Source organism: Zychaea mexicana (assembly GCF_025766255.1).
Source record: "Zychaea mexicana strain RSA 1403 chromosome Unknown BDB00scaffold_12, whole genome shotgun sequence".
Lineage (NCBI taxonomy): Eukaryota > Fungi > Mucoromycota > Mucoromycetes > Mucorales > Lichtheimiaceae > Zychaea > Zychaea mexicana.
Window position 1 is genome coordinate 160,103 of NW_026516675.1, and position 24,994 is coordinate 185,096.

At 40.6% G+C, this 24,994-nt stretch overlaps 8 protein-coding genes across 8 annotated transcripts; 1 reads left to right on the plus strand and 7 right to left on the minus strand.

The window, feature by feature from the left end:
- Positions 1-3,806: 3,806 nt before the first annotated feature.
- On the plus strand, positions 3,807-4,145 carry BDB00DRAFT_869005 (uncharacterized protein; the record flags this gene model as incomplete). Its single annotated transcript, XM_053126538.1, has 1 exon — positions 3,807-4,145. One exon carries the CDS (start codon positions 3,807-3,809, stop codon positions 4,143-4,145), a length of 339 nt encoding a protein of 112 aa, XP_052983044.1.
- Positions 4,146-5,700: 1,555 nt separating this feature from the next.
- On the minus strand, positions 5,701-6,840 carry BDB00DRAFT_869006 (uncharacterized protein; the record flags this gene model as incomplete). Its single annotated transcript, XM_053126539.1, has 1 exon — positions 5,701-6,840. One exon carries the CDS (start codon positions 6,838-6,840, stop codon positions 5,701-5,703), a length of 1,140 nt encoding a protein of 379 aa, XP_052983045.1.
- Positions 6,841-8,189: 1,349 nt separating this feature from the next.
- On the minus strand, positions 8,190-9,737 carry BDB00DRAFT_807131 (XPA protein C-terminus-domain-containing protein). Its single transcript, XM_053122312.1, has 6 exons — positions 9,383-9,737; positions 9,149-9,309; positions 9,027-9,045; positions 8,851-8,945; positions 8,639-8,756; positions 8,190-8,507 (listed from the first exon to the last, which is right to left on the minus strand). The coding sequence occupies exons 1-6, from the start codon at positions 9,699-9,701 to the stop codon at positions 8,350-8,352; spliced, it is 870 nt and encodes a 289-aa protein (XP_052983046.1). The 5' UTR covers positions 9,702-9,737; the 3' UTR covers positions 8,190-8,349.
- Positions 9,738-11,052, minus strand: BDB00DRAFT_807135 (60S ribosomal protein L10-A). Its single transcript, XM_053122313.1, has 5 exons — positions 11,003-11,052; positions 10,791-10,886; positions 10,412-10,669; positions 10,256-10,296; positions 9,738-10,151 (listed from the first exon to the last, which is right to left on the minus strand). The coding sequence occupies exons 2-5, from the start codon at positions 10,859-10,861 to the stop codon at positions 9,871-9,873; spliced, it is 651 nt and encodes a 216-aa protein (XP_052983047.1). The 5' UTR covers positions 10,862-10,886; positions 11,003-11,052; the 3' UTR covers positions 9,738-9,870.
- A 1,010-nt stretch (positions 11,053-12,062) lies between these two features.
- BDB00DRAFT_807140 (Plectin/S10 domain-containing protein) lies at positions 12,063-13,055 on the minus strand. The gene is made up of 5 exons (XM_053122314.1): positions 13,000-13,055; positions 12,660-12,842; positions 12,494-12,568; positions 12,292-12,399; positions 12,063-12,205 (listed from the first exon to the last, which is right to left on the minus strand). Exons 1-5 carry the CDS (start codon positions 13,049-13,051, stop codon positions 12,186-12,188), a joined length of 438 nt encoding a protein of 145 aa, XP_052983048.1. The 5' UTR covers positions 13,052-13,055; the 3' UTR covers positions 12,063-12,185.
- A 1,348-nt stretch (positions 13,056-14,403) lies between these two features.
- BDB00DRAFT_889615 (uncharacterized protein) lies at positions 14,404-16,149 on the minus strand (the record flags this gene model as incomplete). The annotated part of the gene is made up of 8 exons (XM_053128461.1): positions 14,404-14,466; positions 14,543-14,606; positions 14,730-14,964; positions 15,038-15,134; positions 15,209-15,574; positions 15,679-15,804; positions 15,905-16,018; positions 16,111-16,149. Coding segments are annotated over 8 exons (1,104 nt in total), but the record flags the coding sequence as incomplete, so codon positions are not given.
- A 3,175-nt stretch (positions 16,150-19,324) lies between these two features.
- Positions 19,325-19,720, minus strand: BDB00DRAFT_869011 (uncharacterized protein; the record flags this gene model as incomplete). Its single annotated transcript, XM_053126540.1, has 3 exons — positions 19,325-19,423; positions 19,523-19,597; positions 19,709-19,720. 3 exons carry the CDS (start codon positions 19,718-19,720, stop codon positions 19,325-19,327), a joined length of 186 nt encoding a protein of 61 aa, XP_052983050.1.
- Positions 19,721-21,668: 1,948 nt separating this feature from the next.
- BDB00DRAFT_952354 (uncharacterized protein) lies at positions 21,669-24,956 on the minus strand (the record flags this gene model as incomplete). The annotated part of the gene is made up of 9 exons (XM_053129600.1): positions 21,669-22,883; positions 23,025-23,088; positions 23,176-23,410; positions 23,489-23,585; positions 23,690-24,055; positions 24,147-24,272; positions 24,418-24,531; positions 24,673-24,711; positions 24,846-24,956. 9 exons carry the CDS (start codon positions 24,954-24,956, stop codon positions 21,900-21,902), a joined length of 2,136 nt encoding a protein of 711 aa, XP_052983051.1. The 3' UTR covers positions 21,669-21,899.
- Positions 24,957-24,994: the final 38 nt, after the last annotated feature.

Consider the following 24,994-nt stretch of genomic DNA (forward strand, 5'->3'; position numbering starts at 1 on the left):
TGATAGGCGACCATATGACCCTTTCGTTGCCTGTGACAGTAATACCATCATGCACACCAAATTAAAGTTATCATAAGATAATTTTTCCTTTTGGGTTTGCTGCTCAAAGAACTGTGGTATGTTGCTATTTCGGGTGGCATACATATAAAATGTATACCTTCGAAAAGTACCCAACGGATAGGGTGAATAGTACCAAATGCCAATTAAATATGGACTATAGATGATTTTTTTCATATTCCATGAACGTTTGTCTACCTCTTGCTGTTGTTGGGTCACCAGTAGTAATGGCTCGACGTAATGTCGCTGACTCTGTTGCCTTGTCAAAAACAGAAACAAAAAAGCTACCATTTGACACTTGCACATACAATAAAAAGAGCCTTTAATATCTTTTACCTCTGTGTGTCTTTTTAACGACATGATAATGTCCACTATCAGTTCCATCTGGCAGAGACTTTCGCTTTCCATCTTGTTGTTTGTTGGTGATGTTTGGTGCTCGGTTCTGTGCGGTTTCCGTTGGTGCTGTAGTAGTACTTGCGACAGTTGATGATGGTATTCTTATTGCTGGATCTGGATCTATAACATAATAGTAAATTACTTATCTCTCTCTCTATTATTTACGCCTAAGGTTTTTCTTGTGCAACACACTACAGTAATTGTTGAATCCTTGCTTACCTTCAGGCTTGCTTTCTTGTGAGGAAGGAGAAGGAAGAAGAAGAAGAAAAGTACCAATCGCTACGGTAACAGTAAGACAGGAATCTCGTTACAGTTAGATCGAAGGATGCTCTTCTTTCGGTCGCGACAGCAATGGTCTGGGTAATACTACTTTTTTTTCTTGCTCATAACTAATATAACTGCAGTCGCATCTTCTATTGTAGCGAGTTGTTCTTGGCGTCCTCAGAAAAAAAGAGAACTGAGAGTTTAAAGAGAGCTAGGAGGAATTTACCTTTTGAAAAAACTGCTGTACCAAGGGGGTCGTTATTCTTTGAGATTGATCGGGGTTGCTCATTGTTATTTGAGGTTGAATGGGGAAGGAGTGGGGCGGATAGGGGAAGCAAATTGAAAGAGATTTCAATGATATAGGTAAGTGTGTGTGTTTACCAAACGAAACTGCTATTACGGAGCTGATTGGCACATGGAAAGATAAGCTGACCGGAATTTTCCTACCTGCTAGTGTAATTATTGCCTTGCCACAACCACGAGAATTGGAGTATGCATATAAAGTTTGACAATGGGTATAGTTAAAAGTGTTTTTATTAAAGGGCAATGATGAGCCGCGTTAAGTACTCGACATGCTAGCCGAAACGAAAGAACAATGGTAGTGTCACAGCTAGCTGCATAAAAACCTCTGGTGTACGGACGTAGAGGGAAAAAGGTGATATGGGGTATCATAGTAGAAAATTGGAGACCAGTGACAATGGGTATAGGAGCTGTGTATTCGAGGTATCTTTATGTCACTTTTACAGATGAGTCAAGAGACAGGATGAGTAAACTTCTTTCTTCTGCGGTTATAGACGTTAGCTAAGTGCACGATATAGTAGCTATACCAGCCATTACTTATTGTGATATCGTGAAGAGGTTTTTTGAAAACTTAATAAAAGATAGTGGCAAAAGAAAGAAAGGCTGCTTTAATAACAATGCGGTGAGGTGCATACACTATGAATGCTTATGCAATTTAAGCTTCATCATCTGAGGTTGATTCATACAATAGTTTGTGATTAAAACAGTTAATTCCATGACATAAGCTATACATTATATATAATACTATAATTTCTCCATCTGGGGTTCGTACTGGAGCATATGCCGAAGGACAACAACGTTTTTGTAGTGCTTCACCTCAGGGGGCAATGTAGTAGGTCCATCTTGTCGTGTCTAACATTGGTAAGTTCATAATGAAATGAGTGGACTACAGTCCAAGTTTAGATAAGGCCATTCTTAGCAACGAAATGACAACAACGTATGAAACCTGAAATATCTTGGATCGTAATATAACATTATTATACCAGTGAATCATACCGAACATAATTAGGATAAAGAAAACAGTATAAGAAAATGTAGTATTTACATAGCATAGAAAGACATCTGGATTTTGACTAGACAAGTATTTCAAAGGTTTCATCTATTATCTCCAGTTTTATTTATTGCTATGATCATATTCTACGGAAATTACACATCCTTCTTCGTTTTCTTTGACAGCACGACAGTGACTTGTTGGCGTTGAATAACTGCTTCTTGTAGAGCAATCTGATATCCATCTCGTCTCTTTTAACGACAATGGCTTTCCTATTAGATGTTTATGATTTAAGGGACTGTACTAAGAGTGCAGCAGATGCAACGTTGGTGCAGAAAACCAAGCTCTGGTTTGCAAAAATTGCGCTTACACGGAGACGTTTCTACATTACCTTCCATAGCCAGTCACAGAGGTGGCAAAACGCCAAAGGGGTTGTCAGCAATTTAGGGAGTGATCTGTGAACTTCAGCGCCTTTATTTCACATAGTCATCGTCGCTCCCATTCTTTCCAGTATATAAGACAACAGTTATGAGGGTGTCGGTGCCAGAACGTACCAGGAAGAAAAGGTAGGATCGCAGCTTTTCTTCAGATGGATGTTTAAGAGCATATATAATAGCCTGTGTTAAAACGATACTATTACAGAGAAGAGCTTGCACCCAGCAATTATAAATACCAGCCTTGTTGAGAAAATACAACTGTTGTCATGGAAGCATTCTACTCGAATGATCCAGCTTCAATGTGAACAATAAATCTACCAACAGGTACTGCAGCCGCATACCACCCTATTCCACTAAACTATTTAGGGTCAGTTCTTTTCGTCTGTTTTCAGTCGCGGAAGAAGTTCTCTTGGTGCGTATGAATCCTGGGCAATAAGACTTTATATCCAACTCTAAATGTTCCTACTGAGGCAGCGCATTATTTAAAACCTTAAATTTCACAAAAAGAGTAAAACTGATGACAAGCATAGTTTGTTGCATATGCGAATACGTCTCTACGGAAAGTCTATACAGAGCGTATGTAACCAATGGTAAAAACGACAATCAGTTCGTGTAATCCCCATAACTTTATCGCAACTCAAGCGGCTAAAAACTAGGTCCTAAATACATGTGACATTCGTTGTCAGAGCTGTTGTCATTATGGCAAGCAGCATTGTCTTTTTTTTTATTACAGGTAAAACGGAGCTGCAAGCCAAGCAGTGTACAATAGAAACGCAAGAAAGAAAAATTGAACTTAAAATGGCCATTTTGCCCATACATAGCACAAAATAGCACTGTTTGTTGTTTGAGGTAGAAAACCTAACAACTGGAACTTTTCAACGTACGTGTCTTTTCACAAAGCGACAAAATAAGGATAGGGAGATATGCGCAATAAGAAGGGAGTGGTCGGAGAGGAAGATCTCGACTGCTCATTTGCCAGCACAACAGAGGATAATACCAACATAATCCTAGATGGTAGTGTGATAGGAGATTTTGAGATGAATGAAGGGGAAAGAAAAGAAAGAACTTGGATATACTCACACAGCTTGCTAGAACGAGGTCTGTTTTTCTTTCTCCACTCTTGTACAACGGTGTAATGGTAGTCTATCTAGAATGATGAGCGAACGTACAAGATATATATTACACTCCCGTGCTCTTTTTAAGTTTCTTCTCTTTTTGACTCTGTTCCTCTCATTTGCACTTACTTTGGTATATCCAAACTACCAATACATCCCTTTCTCTCTCATATTTTAAAAAACAGACAGTAGAAAGCAATTGTTTGTTGAAGTGAACAAACAGACAAACAAACAATAGTAGCGATAATGACCAACAAAACGACCACGACGACGCTTATCCCGTTTCTCTGCTGCTTTATTTTGCTAATGATCAATTCGCCGCTACTGCTGCATGCATATGAGTTGTCTGGGACAGGACTGTGCGAAGTTGAAGGCGATTCGACCGGCTGTGCGGAGGCTTGCTCGATGCTTGAACAAGGCAATAATGGTATCTGCGTCTACGACAACTGTTACTGTACCGATGTCGATTTGTCTAGTTGCAACAATGAAGAGGACCACGAAGTTTGTGATTCCGTTTGTCAAGATATGGGATCCAATAACCTTATTGGCTTCTGCATGGATGGCCAATGCAGCTGTCTAGATTAAACAATAGTACGCACCACATAACAGTGGGGAATCACATACTTGCTCGCTTTATCGTTGTTGATTTTTCTCCTTCATCATCAATCCGTACTCTTCGTAAAACAACAAAAGCTCTTTGAATCTTGGTACCTACCCGTCCTATTCCATCATTCACTACATACATACAATCACTCTTTCTCACAAAATGTACATAGTAGTAATAGTCCTCTTAATCAAATAATCTCTTCTCCTTCTTACGCACTGAACAACCAGCTGATGTATATGCGAGTTATGTAATTAAATGACGGATGCCAAAAAAACAGTGCTTTTGGCTTTCAGCAAGTTGTATGCACTTGAATTAGTCTTGCTGCATTGTGATATCTGCCTCTTTTCTTTTCTCCATTTGCGGGCAGACCAATATATATCCAAGAAAGCACATGAAGAGTGGTTTGTTTTTAAGGGGTCGCTGTACCTCATATTAGTAGTAATGACACGGGTCTTTTATATATCGAACGTTTGGTTCAGACGTCTTTATTTCTCTCTTTCTTTCCCGCCGTCTCCTTTCACTGTCTTGAATCTAGCTTTTCCAAAATCTCGTTCAATCCCAAAGTCTTCTTCTCTACATCTCAAAAGAAAAATGCGTATCTTCCGCTCTCCCTTCTCTTATACTACCACCCCGCTCGTCGTCGCCGTACCCCTATGGCTTGCGGTTGCTGCTATAACAATCATGATAATATTCACACCGGCAACAACATCCGCTGCATCATTATCAGGTCGAGATACTACTACCGCCGACAATGATCTTATCACCAACAGCACAAGAACATGTCGCAATCCAAAGGAACAAGAGCAGTGTCGCGCAAATTGTGAAAAAGTGGCATTGCAACCTTTGTGTATCAACCAAAAATGTATCTGTGCGTCTGTTGGTGACGGCGACTGTTCAGCAGATAAGAACAAAGCCTGCATTGTATTCTGCAACGAATTGGGAGAAAAATTCACCGGATGTTACAAGGATGAATGTGTTTGTGATTATCACCACAAATAGAATTAATAAATTTTATTTTTCTGCTACTTACTCCCTGCTTTTTTTTTACATTAAAAGGTCATCGTGCAGAACGAAAAAAGAATTTTTTAGTTGATTGGCGAATAAAAGAGGAGGAGCTAAAAGAGTAGGAGAAGGGAAAAATTTGAAGGGTACTATTGTAGAAGTCGATCTACTAGTACAGACTGTACATACCAGAGTCCTACAAGGAACGAATGCTGAGAAGAAAATAAGGGGCTTGCTGGTTTTTAGTGAAGTGATAATGTACATCAGAAGTGCTATGAAGAAGGGCTCAATTGACCGATAAAAGTGTGATGTATGCAGAAAAAAGGAAAGAAAAGAATAAGTCACGAGACTACTGCTGAACACCTTGATACGGCTGCAAGATGTGTGCGAGTGGTGCGTGTGTGTTTATTATCTCTGTCGTGAAATACGTCAAGCAAAAGTGGAAACGAGTAACTGTGTGTGCGTGGTGTATGTTGTATAAAGGATTGGGGATTAGATTGTGCTGTGTGAGAGAAATGATACAACGATATTTTATGATGAGCGATGTAAATCATATTGCTGGGGTTTTTGAACTGATATTGAATCCACTGTAACAACGGATGGACGACGTCTCTCGTCCATCACTGGTCCACCACTTCCAATAACAGTAGCACCAGTAAACGGCGGTGGTGACATGCTAAATTCTGGCATCATAGGAGGGGAGTAGCGTTTGCTGCTACTGTTACTATTGCTGGTGTTATAGGGATGGTCGATCGGGTAAATATCTCTTCCACCCCCTCCGCTAATCACTGTTGCTGAGGGTGTTTGAGTATGATAAGCTGTATTAGATGATGATGAGTAGCCGACCGACGACTGTGTATCTGAGGCCATTGAATAGCGGTGCGACGGGTGTCGTTGAGGCATAAGCATGTTGGCTCCTGGGGACGACGAGTGATGATGGTGATGCAGCGGTACTACTGGTGTAATAGGTGATAGAGGCGATGGCGACAATGGAGACGGAGATAAGGGTGACATTGAATGACTTGGTGGTGGATAATGATCATAATCCCATGACGTGTGTTTATCCTGATACGAAGTTGCTGTAAAGTGTGGAGGTGGAAATAATGGGGATGACAGTGGAGATTGATGGTGATGCATCAATGGTGATAGTTGTGACGCTGCTGGTGGCTGTGGGGACGTCGCAGTGTAAGAGAACAAGTCCGAATAGCGATGATTATCTGTAGTCGTTGTTGTTGTAGGATGTGTAGTAGTAGCATTAGATGACGGATTGACTGTATTAAACAAGTCGATTCTATCCATGAGTGGCACCATGGGTAACATGGTCAGCTGTGGATAATTATTATTAGAAGTGATGCTGGCATTGTTGTAATAATGATAAGGAAGGTCTGGGGGTCCATCGTAATAGTTCATAGAAAGTCGTTTGCCGGGGCCAGTACCACCGCCGCCGTAAGATGTGGATGACGTTTGGCTGTCGAAGGAAACGTCGGATTGCGGATCATAATAAGGGTTTTGATGGGATACTACAGAGCCATGTCGTGGAGGAAGGGGAACGACCGGCAGAGTAGCAGAGCGGAGTGATGGTGGAGGTTCTGGGATGTAGCGACCCCATTTTGGCTCCTTAGCCGGAGCAACGGCCACTGAATTAGACTTGACGACTGGCCTAGCCCACATGGTAAGACACAGCAATAAGATCCATAATACACACACAAAAGCAGCTCCAAGCCATGTTCCATCTGACAAAATACATCTATAAAAAAATCAATTCATATTGTTAAGTTTCCTGAAAGTAATATGAAAAAAAAGGTATATCTAATGTTGGTGGCAGATAACGCATACACACGCTCAAAGCACTCAACCACGATATCCCTTGATTTTCTATTATTCTGTTTGTTTATTTCTAAAGAGGAAAATTAATGATACAAACCTTTGGTAGAGTATGGGATGCTGTTGATCTACTGATTGAGAGTCCAATACTGAACAGGATTGGAAAAAGCTAGTGTGTGGCCGATCAAATTTGACGGTACCCGCCGTCCACGGCTCCGGCCCGCCAACAAACACATCTGTCACGAGCGATGTCAACAGTGGGAGAACGCTCAATATGCTGAGGAATCTGTCGCCTCGGAATATATGCGCTCGTTTGCAGCAACACGCATGAACGCACACGGCAGCTCCGCTTATAGTCGAGATTGAGAGGGCTATGTACCACGACAGATACTGTTTTTTTTTTGGGATAGCAGTAAAGATGACTGGGCGTTAGAAAAAAGAGCTTCTTTATGATAATATCATTATCGCTGCATAAATGTCGTAATCATTATTATGGGCCGCAAGATGCCTTTAATTTACCTGCCAATGACCTGCGCTGGTCCAGCCGGGTATATTTGTCTGGTAATATAGAGATTATTGTTAGTACAAACGTCTCTCATAAATCAAATATAGTCGAGAATGTGCACGTGAGTGTATGTACCTTGTCTTTATATACTGATAGTAATAGACATTGTATGACGTGGGATATAAGCGCAAGTATACTGACAACGAGCACCAGAAAACGCACGATATTAATAAAGAGGACGGTTCGCATATCGCTTCTTGTAATCAAATAATAAGAACTGTAAATTCGTTTGTTTAATATTAAAACATATAAATGGCAGGAAAAAAATAGATCAGACAGTGGTATAAAAAATAGCAAACGGGCGCGAACGAGGAAAGAAAGAAGAAAAAGAAAACAGATTGATGTTGTGTAGTGGTGATGATCCGTATATGCGAAGTTTAGGGAGAGAGAGAGTCAAAAGAGACAGTTGGCAGACGGTGTATCTACATACCAAGATTGCGTAAAGGGGCATCTGTACAGAAACAGAGTATGTGTATGTGTACACCTCCTTTCGCTTTACCACGCACTTTAGATAGATCTCATACATATACGACGACTGCAGAAATGAAACTCCTTCCACTTCCTCCCTCCACCTAGCTTTTAGCTCATGATGTTATCTTTGTTGTTTGTTGTGATATTGATTACATATATTATCACATACACTTCAAAATTATGTACAACGGTTTTATTTATTCCAAATTTTACGTATGTGTGTGTGTCTAAAACAACTCCTGCTTCTTAATATGAAAGCAATAGATGACAATAAGTCATTGTACATAGAATATATATTTACATCATGAATTGTCATTATATTACAGCTCCTCGGATTCAACCGACAATCCACATTCTTGGCAAGTTTCTGTCGTCAGGCCCGTCTCTGGGTCTTCTTTAGGTGTGCCAAACACATGCTTGTGTGGACCTTGTTGTCTTTTTCTTTCCCAAGTACTAGTCATCGTTCTCCTCCTAAGATCTAAGTGCCCATTGAACATTTTTGAGTTTGTATTATAGTTCACTCTCTTCCTCCTTTTTCTTTGTGGACTATTACACCTAATACATATACACGCTCACGCTGCATTTCCTTGTTTTCATTCTTCAACTTACCAGCTAATTTTTCCTTGAACTTTTTATCCTTTTTATCATTCTTTTGTGATTCACGTCGCTCGTATTCAGCATCTAATCCTTCTTCGCTTCCCCATTTCTTGAACGCATATTCTTCTACCTATCTCAGTAGTTAAGTGTAAGCTTCACATGCATTATAAACCTTAATATCGAGCTATCTCCATCTCACTTTTTCCCATGACCAACACACATACCATTTCACGAACATATAGCATCATGTTGTTCCATGTCGATTTTCGTGGATTGGGCTTTGACCAGTGAGGGAGCAGATCGGGATCCCTTAATTCAGCTAATATAAATTTGGGTGGGGATTAGCGCATATCTATGATTTGCCGGTTATCAAGCATATAAGAAGCATAATAATACTTACGATCTGTCAGTAAGTAATCCTGCATAATCGGGTATTCAGCACACAAAAAGGAAAAACAAAAAGTGAGTCTGCTTTTCTTTTAAACCAACGTATTGATAGCGTTGTCGCGCGAAAAAGCTTACCTCCTTTGCCTCAGTCTTGGTAATTAAACTATACCTTTCCGGAAACTTTTCCTTGCACGCAACACATACAGACAGTTTAAACACTTGGTAAAAGATTGGGTCGATATCCATTGATCCGCAGTCTCGGCATTTTGGATTTTCAGCAGGATCGGCCGACATTGCTAATAAAAATATAGAACTCAATACATTTTTTACGCAAATCAAGTACAAGTTAAGTGATTGATCGAAACTTACGTATAAATGGCGAAAGTTTAGTTGCTTGATCTTTTCGTTGTTGAATCAGCTTGTCTTGTTTTGTTTCTTCGACTATAAAACCGCCTTTGGAATCGACCATGTTGCTCAAATCATAATCATAGTACTTTGTCCACCGTGCTCGTTTTGGTAATGGCCGTTGTTGTTCATTACTTGAACTGGATCCTGCAGCTGCGGCATCATCATGAGGTCGTTTCGATCGTAATCGTTCAAGTGCTTTAGCCTTGTTCTCTTCAATTCGTTTCTTCTGTTCTGCTGTCAGTGAAGAAGCAGTGTCGCTGGTACTACTGGGTGTGGCCATATTGTATTATGTAGTAGAAAAAGTAAGAGTTTATTTTCTTTTCTCCAGTGCACAGCATGAATTAGAATTTGTATTCAGCAAACCGCCGCAGCAGCAAGTCGGCTCCCGAAAACACATACTGAGCTGCTACAACTAACTGTATGCTACTCCTACAACAATCTTTCTTGTATTAAACTTTGCGCACGGATTGAAAATAATCTTCCAAAGGACCTTTGCTGGGGATAAACTTGACATAGCTTCCATCACGCAAGACCTTGTTTTCGCGACGAGCTTGGACATACTCTTCACGAGTCAATGACGTAAATCCCCACTTGTTGGAAATGACAATCTTCTGCTTGCCCGGGAACTTGTACTTGCTGCGACGTAAAGCCTCAATCACCGTGGCCTTGTTGTGGTCCCTGGTGCGAACAGAAAAGATGATTTGGCCAATTTTCACACGAGCAACCAGTCCTATTATTGTAAACGCATGACGGTTTAATGTGTAACGAACCAGCATTATAAATGGTATAATAGTAGTAGTAGTATAGAGACGCCTTCTTCTTTCTATAAATTACCAGCAGGCTTTCCAAATGCGTGTCTCATTCCAGTTTGCAACCTAAGAAGAACGGTGTTGTGTAATGAAGTGTGAAAACATTGATTTCTGTATAGAAATGTGCTGCTTCTCAATAGAGTTAAAATAAATATGTCTTCCGAGTGGAAAGAAAGATTACCTGTCTGCACCAGCACAAGAAAGCATCTTGTTGATGCGAACGACATGATATGGATGCACTCTCACTCGCATGTGGAAAGACTCCTTGCCAGCGCTCCTGACGATATGCTTGTTGCAGCAAATACGACCCGCTTCAAGCGCTTCGGCTGAAAGTTGTTCGTATTCGTTAGAGACGAGATGGATGCAAAGAGGGAATTCGTCCACATGTGCCTTCTTGCGTCCCAAATCGTAAATTCTCAACTTTGGGTCAGGCACACCACTGTGGAATATAGTTGGTAATACGTAGTATTAGTCAGCTTGTTGGTGTACATCGTGAGATGTTTCTGTTCAATGTAAATGTATAGGTAGTTAGAAGGGAAAGCCTTTGGTGTATACTTTACCGGTTGAATCGACTTTTGGGATAGGGCTTGTTTTTACAGTACCGGTAGCAGCGTGCAGGTCGTCGTCCCATATTGACTAACAAGGATTCTTCGTATCTGGTAAAATTCAGTCACCCCACGATCGACGAGTTAATGGACTTACTAATACTTCCTTGGCTCACGAACTTACAAGAGGATTCATCCAACATGACACTACAGAATATAATACTTACTTATTTTAAAGAAGGTTAAGTACAGAAAAATTGAGTGAGTAAAAAGAAACAGATGATTGCCGAGAACTGTTCTGGTCAGTGCTGTCCTCGCTTTTTATACCTTTGCAAAAAAGAATTCGATTAGTCCCATGTCGCGTGACGATTATACTGGTATCACTACTACTACGACTACTCAATACCCGTCTAATAATTTTTTTTCTGCAAACGTTGGACGAGTGATGACCTTTATAACCTTATGGAGCAATGGAGGCGATAAAATGTGACCGAATGGATAATAGGTTCAATGTAACACATGTGTTCTTTTACTACGCCAAAGTAATAATATGGGGTCATTATACATGTATAAGATGAAGAGTGATGGACTGTAAGACACTTTTATTCATGCGTATGGATTAATACCTGGAGGCAGCAGGCTTAATACGTTAAGGTATTTTATGCCAGAATTTTCTTTTGCTCTGTCTCTGCACGAAGAAACATACCAGTAGAAAGATGGAGCTATTATCATACATTGACAACTCTCAAAATATTTATCGTATTCCGCCTTAGTTTATGTATGCGACGGCTAGAAATAAATATATTCAATGAGTGCAATTTCTTGTTCTAACCCGCAAGTGCGGATTACATCATTCACCGAATAGAAGCATAGGGATTCGATAACACGTGAGTCCGTGTCATGCCTCTCTCTTTATAGCATGATCCATCTAGTAACCTTTAATTTTCAATCGCAAACTTCGTTTAAGAGAAGACTAGCATTTGGATACATCAGTAAATGACAGTCGTAATAGAAAATGGAGAAGAAAAGAAAGACAACTATCAACGCCTAGTATGCCAGCCATCCCATGATCAAATCTCATCCAAATTGTCACTGACACTAGTGAGTATAATGTTGAGCTCTCTCTCCCTCTCTCCCTCTCTATTCTCATGGTCATCGAAATATGGAACGGGAACCGAGCCAAAACAAACAGTCGGTCAGAATGTGTGCTCAAGTACAAACCACTTTGGAAGAACAACCATCGTGCTATATAGGGTATAGCAGAATTCACACTCACATCGTCCAGGTAATACAAGCCAAAAAGAAAAAAAAACCCTCAACCGCATTATTAATAAAATTTCTGTTCAAAGGAACAAGAGAAGCCCTTTTTTTATTTTTCGCTTTCTTGTACGGCAAATCATAAAAAAAAGTTTACTCGCGGCGGCCACGACCTATACATTATTCAATTCAATGAGAAAATCAATAAATGATGGTCCATCTTACACCTTTCTTTCCTCACAGGCAAAAAGAAGCTTACCGAAACCACCACGGAATTCAGGCTTGAAGTCACCGCCAGCACCTTCCTTGCGACGGTAGTCATCACGATCACCACGGGGACCACGGCCACCCTCACGGCCCTCACCAACTAATTAAAAGTAGTATTCACGCGTTAAATCCCATATACGTTTCATCTTAACAGGCCACACACAGACAAGCGGACAAACATGTATTATACTTACAGGCACGACGGGGAGCAGCGGGACGAGCAGTCTTCTTCATGGTGGCAGGGACGATCTCCTGGGGCAAGTGAAGGTCTAAAAAAGAGAGTACGATTATCTCGTGCGTTAATTATTCAATGTTCTTTCTTTTATAACAACTTGGAAAAAAAAGCCAAGTCGTTCTTACATTCACGGAGATAGTCGATACCCTCGTCGGTGAGGGTGTAGTAGTAGTACTGCCACGAGAACTGGGTCTTGACGTAGCCCTTGGAGTTCAAGGACTGCATCATCTTGATGACCTCAAGGTTGGAGACATCGATATCGGGATGCTTGGCAAGGTTGAAGTCCTTGGCAGCGACCAAAGCACCGTCTATTAATGAGTGTTATATATATAATAAGTATATATGTGGTTCGAGTCATTAAGAAATTGTCGTAAAATTTGTTTGGTTGTGGTGTTGGTGTGTGTATGTAATGGTTGAATTGTTTGTGTGCATGTGGGCAGAGGTTTGTTGGAGCTGTAAATTTACCCTTGAAGAGCGACTCGTAGATGAGCTTTCTGTTTTGCTTCTGAACAAGCATGGTGCTAATTGAGGTTTAACAATTTGATTATGAAGAAAAATCAGTATATCATATTTCCTTTCAAATCCATCCATCCATCCAACCATCCATCTTCTTCATCCATCCATTTTTCTCATTCAATCCGTCTTCATATATCGTTCTTCTGTCATCTGTCTATCACTCCTTTTCCATTTTCCCCCTTTCACCACCGTCGTGGTACTTACAACGCGCGTGGAAAGAGGAGGATTTACACTTCGTGATACTTGCCTGGTTATCCGCCCGCTCTCGGGCGAGGATGTTCCAAATTTGGTAATCAGTTGATGTTCCGCTTTTTTCATGACAACCGGACCTGTTGCCCAACACTAGCGATGCTTTGGGTAAAAAATTGTTTCCAAACATTTCTACTAACTTTTGCTTATAAAGGTGATAAGAAGTGTATATTTATTGTACAGCAAAAGAAAATAAAGGATTACAGAAATGTGATAAGCAGGTTGTTTTCTCTAATATAAAAAAAGGGATGGTTTCTTTTTGAGTGGTGAGAGAAGGTGCTTTTCTTTCTCTCATGATAGTAGATCGTTACCCAAGGCAGCCATGGTGATATTGTATATGATCATAAATACAACTGCAATACTAAGCACAGTGCTAACAACGACAGCAAAAAAGAATGGATTCAACCATGGTCGTGGCCGGAATGCCATGAAGGGTTCCATGTCTTGTTTGTCTGGCCCTAGCTGTTGTTCCCGATGTAAGCCCAATTCTTCACCCACAAGAACTGACGAATTGTTGGGTGGATTCGAGAGGTTACTGTTAATCCACATGGATCCTCGTGGTGACTCGCTTAGTCCTCCTGACGAGTGTTGTAGCTGTTGTGAAGAAGGCGTAATACCCAATCCTTGAGCAGATCCAACAGCTGTGGATGTGGCCACTGTGCTTCTGGGGGAGGATTCAACAGGTGGAGGCACTTTGAGTGCGTTGGGCGAATTGTGTGTTGAACGGGCCTTGTTGTTATTGGTGTCATTATTATTCTGCGCGCCTAATGTCCCAGGCGGGCTATGACTGGCCTCAAGTGTTGTTCCTGGTAATGGTGAACCGTTGACTACGAGGAGCGACGATGGTGGTGGTTCCTCCAAAATAATGGGTGGAGCTGGAGAAGCTTCGTATTTGGACCGTGGTGAGCGTGGTGACAATTGAGATCGCGGTGATAGCGGGGATCGCATTATGGATTGTGGAGTCCCGCTAAGAATTGCAGATTGTCGACTAATACGCGATACGCGGGTAGCTGGGGATCGGCCTCGCACAGCAGATTCTTCGGGATGATGCATTGTCACATCGGTGGGCTCTTCAGGAATCTTTTCCGTTGTATTCTCTTCAATGACACTCGCTTGGAATTTGCGTGAGACAAAGTAGAGTACAAATGGCAGAATATAGTTGGTGCTCTAAGTAGATAAAAAGAATAATAGATTAGTCATCAAATGGATACATTACTAATTTTCTTTCAGGAAACTATCATACCGATTGGAAAAAGAGGCTGATCCAATTTTGTATGGCATTCATCCAATTCTTGTTCATCAAAGGGCTGTCGAGAATTATAGATGTAAAAATGAAGATGAGGTAAGTATAATTGTTGATCTACCTACTTCGCCACTAGCAAGCGCTATACATTGCAATAACCCTACCGCTACTGTTTTTGTTAACTTACATTGAGATAATCCATGGAAGAAGATTGGACCAAAAAACGGCCCAGCGTCTACCGCACAGACCGCCACGCAACAAGTTGCATCGAATGACAATCACATACACAGGGATCGAAGTAACCAAAGCACAGATCGGGAAAAGGTACGTAGTGACTTTAGACGCCACTGTACTTTCATTACTGAGAAGGGTGAGGATATTGTCGGAGACTGACATTGGATATGCCATACCGCCAAAGACGCCTAATGTGTATGTATATCCCAGAATCTCTATCAGTACAACAACTACAGAAACGTAGCCTTTTGTATTGCTTACCCAGAACAATATAAATGGCGGTAGTAATGATGATGGACCAAGTAATGCATTTGTGAATTGATACGTCGGGATTGATACTGTTCACCCATGTCGGCACCTAGTATAAATTTTCCATAAAAACTCCATGTCTTCTTTTTACAAATCATGTAAAAATTGAAATGTTCAACTTACTGTAGTCACATAACTAAAGTTAAAAATTATAATACCCAACACCATACCGGCGCTTGGTCCTGTCGCTGGCATTAATTCCGTCTTTAACCCTTCTTGGCAGAAAGCAACGACCCATTGGATTGTAACAACTGCCATCGTGATTAGCGAAGCAATCATGACGCCCATATTGTCGACCAAGTCAAAGAATCCGAGAGGCATCACCATAACCATCGTGAGGAGATATCCCATTGTAAAGATAAAATAATCACTCTCACTGAATGGAGAGCCGCTCTGTGAAGTGCCTTGATCAACGCAAATCCATCCTCCTGGATAGATATTGAGACCGCATGTGCCCTTGAATAGAGTGATGATGAGGTTATCCATCGTCTACGATAAGATATTAGTGTCGTGGGATAGTTAGTTGCTGAGATAAAGGCTTGATTGGATTGGAAAGTCAGGGAAGAAGGTAACTTTGTATATTGAAAACTTACTTGTGATGATATGACAATAGATGCGATATTGACGGCTTGAAGCGCTATGTATAAGATAACTTGGAAAAAATAATGATATTTCTTGCCCAGTAAAAGTTGTGCCACGGTAGTGATTTCGACTTGTGCCTTTAAGAGGTTATTTTGTTTGTTGGTAAGTTTGAAGATGGTCATAGAGTCTCCCATCGCTCCTCTCGACATAAGCTCTTTTAAAGTTTCCTTTCCCCACCTGAAATTTCTCGTTTCCTCGAATACTGGCAAGAACTTCACATATGAAGAGTGAAGCTACTCCCGAGAGAAATGCAACGGCGATAATGACAATTGTAGGTGCAAGCCATCCTGCCTAATGATAATTGACGGTGGAGTTTCTGTTATCAGAGATCACATAATAATGGCAAATCATCACGATGCTTTTAAACACTTTGAAAAACGTACCTGTTGATACAAAGGCGGGATCATTGGCAAACCTGGTCCCTAAGTTTTTTTTGGAATAAAATGATACGTATTAATGTTGTGGCATGACATGTTTCTGTGTTATATCAGCACTTTTACTGATCATCAAACTCGTTACTGATTTGATTGTGCGTGTATACATACCGTCATGGACATTACTAGTAAGGCTACACTACCGACTGTGCCAACTCCTTTAGGATTCTCTCCTCCTCCGGACATGATGGTGGATGATGTGTAGCGTAAAAAAGGAAAATTTACGTAGAGCAAGAAGAGGTAATGTGAAAAAGAGGAAACGGAAAGAAAAGACGCTGTGCCATCTGCTTTGATCAGTGTTTGATTCCTTTTATACGAAAGGCTACACAGCAATAAATAAGAGTAGAGAATGATCACCATTGCAATATATATATACTTGGGGGAAGCCACATTACTGTTTCAAACAAAAATTTGCTACTATAGTGTGCATTCTTGATTGTGAATATTGTGGCGATTTAAAATTGTGCATGAGCATTTTTATTTTTCTTTCTTCAAAAAGAAAAATCTTTTTAGTACTTTCTAATATTACGGGAGTAATGCTAGTTACTACTGCTACTAGAAGTAATACTAACGAGCTACTACGGTTGTCTTCTTCGTTCACCCCTTTTACACAAATTGAGATTTCTTTTGACCAAGCAATAAAAAAAGAAAGAAGAAGCAAGGCGGCCAAGAGTTAGTATGTAGTAGCTATCGTGGCACCGCTCCAAATATTTAGCATTGATGGGTAGCAAGTAAGGAACGGCAAGAAATCTTTTTCGAAACAAGCCAAATCTTAAATATTCATTTTGAGAAGACAACCTTTTCCAACTACTAGCAGCAGCAGTAATAGTAGTGGTAGTGGTACTAGTAGTTGTAAAATGTGGGGGTGGATCGGCAGGTTTGGAGAAGAAAAGGGGGCAGATTCTTTCCTTTTGTGCGATTAGCGCGCATCTGTTAAAGGAATAAAAGGCACACGTGGTACACAAAATAATAAACCCAACTAGGATGTTTTGTGTGTACGGGCACACCTTAACTGAAAACTTGAAACAATCCACACACGAAAAACCGGTCAGTGCATATTATCCCCTTTCTCCGACGTTTATGCTCCTATTGTAATGTGGAGACATGCATCACATCATCAAAAAACAGAATAAAATAGCGATAGGCTTTTAAACACGCACTACACTTGCATGCACGCATCCAAACAATGACGGACTTTTACGAACATATTCAAGAGATATACATATCTCAAAAGAATAAAAAGAAAGGTCAGTGCATATCATGTGGCACGGCCATAAAGATTAATAACTTGAATAGTCATACTCTTAAGAGCATACTTACAACAGAGCAGTAATACAAATAAAGAGGAACGAAAGAAAGATCCGAGCAAGAAATAACCACTCCGAGACAACAACAACAAACATATAACAACAAAACACGCCGCCGCTACTACCAAAATAACATATATAAGTAACGTAGCGTCTAGAGAGCAAAAACGCCATCCTTCGTGCCATGTACTACATCATATTTTGATACTTACCGTAACGCAACTCTACTAGCTAAAAGATGTTGTTATAATTGCAAAAGACGACTAATACTTTTGTCTTCTTAATACATCATTACCAAGAGCGGCCATAGCAACATCGTATATAATCATAAATACAATGACTATTCCGAGCACACTGCTTGAAATTATAGCGATTTAGCCAAGTCTGTGGTTGAAACGCCGCAAGGCGACACTCTCCTCTTCTTCTGCTCCCTTGTCGGTGCTCGTTGCTGTTGTTAATGTGTGGGTCTTTGCTTCTATCCGTTGATATTGACAGAGGCACGCTGAACTCAGAGGGCCAACTTCTAATAGTGGCTGTAGCAGGTGTCATATTGGCGCATGTTGTTTGTGAAGCAGCAGATAACGGAAGTTTATTGTTGTTGATATTAGGAGTAACTTTGTTCTTATAAGCGTTTTCGGTACAAGTTGTCGGTCTGTTAAGAATTGCATCTCTTATGGTGTCATGCGCTCCGCACTGGTGCTCTTGTTTTCCGGATTTGAAGATAGTGCAAAGGAGGAAATGTCGGGTCGTAAGGACTGTTCTACTGGATAGCGACTTTGCCGTTGTTTATGATATGATTATAATTATCATCTAAATAACCACGACGACGATGGTGGCCAACAACGTCATCATTGATTGGCGTTGTTGCTGTTGTTAATAGTTCTCGAGACTACTCCACGTCTTTTCTATCCCTCATTATGGTTGCTTGAGCGCCTTCGCGAGACAAAATACAGAACAAATGGTATAATGTAGTTGACGGTCCATCCATCTTACTACAACATACTTAACTTTCATCTCTCGTTTCATTGTCTCTATTGTCCGTCGCTGAGTTTGCACATTGTTGTATAGTGTTTACTTACTGACTGACTGATAAAATAAAATTGCATGTCGTTCACTGAGTTCTTGTTCGCAAGAGGGGTCTATTCAATTTCAACAAGAGAATCGATGGATACGTTCATATAAATGATTTTTTTATGTGCTCAAAAGCTTAATTACTAGTATTATACCATAGCAATTGATTCACTACTACTACATACATGATTACCAGCCATAGAATAATGTTAGCCCAAAAAGTTGCTTATCGTCGCTTACATAAATCACCTCGTATAAGATTAGACCGAGTGACAATCACCATAACCGGAATTGAGGTTTTAAGAGCTGCTACTGGAAAAAGGTAGCTAGTGACCTATGTTACCGCCGTGCTTCTAGTGCTAAGAATTGAAAGAATAATTGTCGGATGGCTGCATTGGATAAGCTAGTGCATCAAAAATGCCTATATACGAGAGGTTTATTTTTGGTATGATTAAATGACGGTAGAATCTCGTACCTAATTAAACTCAATATTGATTAACTTATATACTGCGTACCAAGAACAAGATAAATTAGCGTGTTCAGCGCGAGTGCATAAGTTAAACACTTGTGAACGGACATACATGGTTTAAAATAATTGACCCATGTAGACACCTATGCACAAGAAGCAAGGTTGGTGGCGCATGATCGCAATTTGGCGTTTAATATATAACATTATGATAGATGAAGTTTCGTTTAGCTAACCGTAATAACATAGCTGGAATTAAAGATGATTATCCGTAGCACCATTTTTGCACTTGAACCTGTAGCAGGTACCAACTCTGGTGTCAGGCCTTTTCCTGACAGAATGCAACCACCCATTGAATCGATACGACAAGTAGCACAAAAAATGACGCAACAAGGACTACCATGTTGTCGGCCAAGTCCTAAAATTTTAGCGGCATAAGCAAAGCATCGTAAGGATCAACCAGCAGTGAAAAGATAGTAGCCATTTTTATCAAATGGAGAGCCACTTAGAGCTGTACGTCGCAGACGCATCCTCCTGGTATCTTGACTCCGCATGTTCCCTTGTATAAAGCGACCATCAAGTTATCCATGGTCTACAATAGTGAGATAGATAATTTATCTGAATTTATTGGCGCTATTTGTTGTTGCCTTGCGTATAACAGATTCATGCATGATTTTACTTTCATAAATTGATATATATATACCTGTGCTGACATGACAATGAACCAACATCAACGGCTTGGAGTGCGAGATATAATACCATTTGAATAAAATAATGACACTTTTCACCGAGGATTACATATCTTTGCTAAAGTTGCCAATTGAAGCTTGGCCTTTTTACAGTATTTACGGAATCCTTAATAATTAGTTTGTTTTCATCATGTCATTCCACCATTCCAAGTATGTTTTTTCGTATCTGAAACATTTTATTCCCGCGAACACTAGAAAGAACCTCACGAAGCAATTGTTGAGAGATGTATGATAAAGCAACGAAAAGAACAAGGGTCGGCACAATTCATCCAGCCTATGGTAGGATTTTGGATAGCCATCTTTTCCCTCACAAAAGTATCTCGATGAGAAAATACGGTCAGAAACAGAAAAATGAAAATACTTTCGAGAACTGTAGTAAGCGTCACCTGTTGAGATCTGGTCCTATGTATACTAACATCATACAAATTTTTCTAGTTGTACACTAATGTAGTAGTTAATTTCACAGATGAAATGTGGTTGTCTTTTATATAGTTTACAGTCATGAATAGTACGAGGATGATAACGCCACGCTTCCAAGCGTTTCGATTTTTTTCGCCTTTTGTCCCTCTTTCGTCATGTAATTACTGTATAAAGCAAACGTTATGTGTAAAATGAAGAGAAAAAATGTAAATTGTTTCGTATTTATATGATAATTGGTTGACGATCTTTCTATCTATAGAGTATAATAGCACATCTCTCAGATGTTGTCGAAACAAGAAGACAAATGTATGTGCTTCCAAATTTTGCTTCTGCTCCCTTTATCGACTTTATGTATTGTACTTGTTCTTCTATAGTACGATTTAGGTGCTCTTCAAATTAACGCTAGAAATTATGGAAGTGAGTGGTCGTACGTTATTCCTGGCACAACCAGAGTCATGCTTGCTAGCATATATGTTGTAAACGTTCAACGCTAAACGTATATTAAATAATATATATTGTAGCGATTTGAACATGTCACAAATATATGTGTACGTTCATTTGCGATATCATCTGCCAGCCACTATCATACGACCTATGAAATACCCTCCATATATCACATAACCGTCGCTGGAAGAATAGGGTGCCATTGAAAAAGAAAACCAAACAAACTACACGATTTGATATCGTCGTCGTTTTGTACACGTGCTTCACTTCTTAATGGCGTCTTCAATGGGATATCATAAAAGTTCTTATAAGCATTGCTGTTGTTAAAGAACTTTCCTGCACAATAGGACCTGGTATCATACAATGCCTTAAATAATGACAGGAGAGATGTACATTGACATTTAGCATGTTATCCATCCTTGTTGTAAGGTCTTCGCATAGCAGTATTGGGAAATCCTTTTCCTTTTCCCCCCTTTCCTCACTCAGTGTATTTGTTTACTGGACACAACACAGATAAAGACTTACACGAACACAGTAACTATCATCGAAAGACATATGATCTCTACGAACCTTCGATCGAAGAGTTTTGCGCGGCATCAAAACAAGATGTGTATGTACCAAATGGTGTTCATACCCACACCCTTTTGAAAGAGACATTAGTGCCATCGGTCGGTATCCAAATATTTGTTATCATACGACACTATCATCGCCAGAGTTCGGGGTTTACAATTGGAAAAAAAAAGAGAGAGACAGGATGCTGTTGTCGCGGTCAAATATTACCACAGCATATTCGCATATGTAGTCTACAAAATTGGCATCATTTTCCAAGCACTGGTACTGTTATCTCTAGAGCGGCAACTGGGTAGCTACGCAAATTTGAGCTAAAAGAAGATTCAAAGCAGCATAAAATTTGTAGTAGCAGAGGACGCTATCATCAACACCCCTCCCCCCACACACAAAAATCTCATCTTCTACTATAGCACCAAATCCACGAGATCGTGTAGCACCAACATGAAACATGCGAGCAAGAAAGTAGATCGATATTTCCATTATCGGATAAGTACAAAAACTTTATTGGAAAAGAAAAAAAGATAAGCAAATATTCCAAAAAAAAATATTAAACATACATACAAAAACAATCACACGAAAGAAAAAGGTCAGCTAAATACAACGGACAATGTGTTCTTACATACAAAAGTAAAAGTATTACAGATACAAATAAGAGAGGAAAGATATGAGGGAAAACGCTGACGAAGGAGGAAGAAAGTGGCCCTTTGTTTTTTAGTCAAAGACGTTGTTGCCGAGACCAAGCATCGTAAGATTATAGATGATCATAAAGACAATGGCAACGCCAAGCAATCCACTGGATACAATGGCCACATAGAAAGGATTAAGCCATGATCGTGGCTTGAACGCCAAAAAGTGTACAGGAGCATTATCATCTTGAACAGGTTGCTGATCATGGACCGTCATTGAAATATTTTTCTTGTCGGTGCAGTCGTCGTCGTCGTCATCGAGACAAGCGTCGCTCTTGTTGTTCAACCGGATAGCAGGTGACGTGGGTGCAACAGCACCATGATGGGTATTGTTGCGGAAGGAAAAGTTGCTCGAAATCCAGGATGTTCTTTCTGGCTTTTTATTCGTGGTGGTGGCACCGTTCCCATTAATATCGTTGTGACTGATGCCTTCTTCTTCGGTGTTGCTGCTAAGTTCATTTGCTGTTGTGGATGGTGTGATACCAAGACCTGATCCAGCGCTGGTTGTACTGGCTCGAGGTGAGCTTTCCGGAGGAGGGACCTTGAGTATATTCGGTGATCCGGGTGCGCTGTTACTAGTGGGTTGTTGTTCATGTACTTGTAGACGTGATGCAGGAGAAACACCTGTCTCATCAAACATAATCACTGGGGTTGCACCAGGTGATTTAGGCGATCTTGGAGAGAGCGGCGATCGGAACGTGCGAGGTGATTTTGGTGACCGTGGCGATTTAAGCGATGGTGATCCTCCCACTTCGAGTCTGCTGAGATGCGAAGTACGACCCAATCTTCGAATCGAGACTGATCTGTTTTCGTCTGGATAATGCATCTCCACCTCGTTCTGTTTTTCTTCTTCTTGATCTTCGTCATGCTCTACGTTTTCAGCTTCAGGCGGATGCTTTTCTGAGTTAGAAGTGTGGGGAGCAGACGTTTCTTTAGTTTCTTCAAGAACAGATGCTTGGTATTTTCTCGAAGCAAAGTATAGGATAAAAGGAAGTATAAAGTTGATGGTCTGTTGTTGTTGTATCGAAACGTAAATGTTTAGGTTAGAAATTTCGCCTCATCCCTGTTGTGCTACCGTACCACAATAGAGAAGAAAAAGAATCCTTCAACCCCCCCCTTTCCTCTTGTGTTTCATAAAACTGCTACTTACCGATTGGAAGAATAAGCTACTCCAGTTTTGAATCGTGCCGACATAATCCTTAGTTTGCAATGGGCTATGTATTGAGAAGCATTAGGCACACCGATAATACGTCAGCACTTTTCATACGTTAATGTGGAAAGAAAGGTTGCAAAAAGCTTACATGCAGACAAACCATGGAAGTATGTTGGACCAAAATACTGCCCATGGTCTACCACAGATATTACCACGCATCAAGTTTTGACGGATGACAATGGTGAATACTGGAATGGATGTGACTAGTGCACAGATAGGGAATATATAGGTGGTCACCAAAGATGCAGTTGAGCCTTGAGAACTCAATATGGCAAGAATGTCGGCGGTAGGTTCCATGCGATACGCCATTGCGCCAAAAACACCTGTACATGTGCATTTTTATAGTCAGTCTAATACTATGGGGTGATACACAAAGACAAGTGTCGCTCTAGTTATTTTACCCAGTAGAATATACATGATCGTCGAAATGACCACAGAGATCCAAAGAGACTTGTGAATTGATACATCAGGTCGAAGGTCGTTCACCATCGTAGGAATCTTTGATAGTTTGATAAGCGGTAAACACATTGTTAGAGTGAACCTTTTACATACAATAGGCAGTCATATAGGTGTAATAGTTCGACAGTTATACAATACTTTACCGTTGTAATATAAGCGTAATTGAAGATGACGATACCCAGTACCGTAGACGAATCAGGGCCAGATGCAGGCAAGAGCGAGGTATCAAGACCTACCTGGCAAAAAGCGACAATCCATTGGATGAGGACGCCACATAGCACGATGAATGAAATCATTTGCACGTAGATATTCTCGACCAGACTGAAGAAGCCCAAAGGCATCACCATTGCCGCAGTGACAAGATAACCAAAGGTAAAAATGTAGTAATCATCCGCAGAAAAGGGAGAGTTTCCGAGAACAGAACGTTCAGAGATGCAGAACCACCGTCCTGGAGATACTCCGAGCCCGCAAGTTCCATCGAAAAGAGTGAGAAACATACTGTCGAGAGTCTAATATAGAATGGCTGCGCGTAAACTTTTATGCAAACAATGGATCAAGTAGAGCTGATATTTATTACTATGTAATTATTTCCACATTTACCTGAGCTGACAGAATGATGCTTGCTACGTTGACAGCTTGTAAAGCAAGATAAAGGACGATCTGGAAGAAGTAATGGTACTTTTTACCGAGAATAAGTTGGGCAACCGTTGTGAACTCGACATTGGCCTATAGTTGCGCAGTAAGAAAGAAAAACACGAGAGGTGGTGACCGTGAGGATCATGATGGAAACTTGCTTTTAGCTCTGATTCTGGAGGAATCTTTCTTTGGAGAAGGATTGACGCGCAACATAGCGTCGGTGTTAATGAGTTACCTGAAACTTTTCATTGCCTTTGATACTGGATAAAACTTCACAGATGAACAGTGCAGAGAAACCCGACAGAACTGCAACAGCGACAAAGACGAACATGGGGGCCAGCCAACCAGACTAATTCATTTTAAATTAGTCTTATCCATTTCAAAATTCAAAGGAGGGCGGGATCACCAGAGGATATAAGCGGCTAATCGGTGTCGTGCAAAAAGAGAAAGAGAGAGAGAGGTTGCATCCTCACGGGTATGGAAGGCTTACCTGTTGGAACATTGGCGGAATAGTAGAGAGACCTGGACCCTAATGAGATATTGGTGATGAGTTAAAAAGACGTACTACTACGCACAAAGATGACCCAGAATGCCGAATTACAAAGCAGCGCAGGCAATGCATCCTAACCGCTGAGAGCGTATATAGTTTGCTATTGCCGGAACATTAGGAGGGGGAAGAACTAAACAGGTAATAATGGTATCAACGAAACTTACCGTCATGGATGACACTAGCAAGGCGATGGCTCCAAATGTATTAATTCCTTTGCTTGGCATGGTTTTTATCTTTCGGTCTGAATAGAGAGGAGTGACCC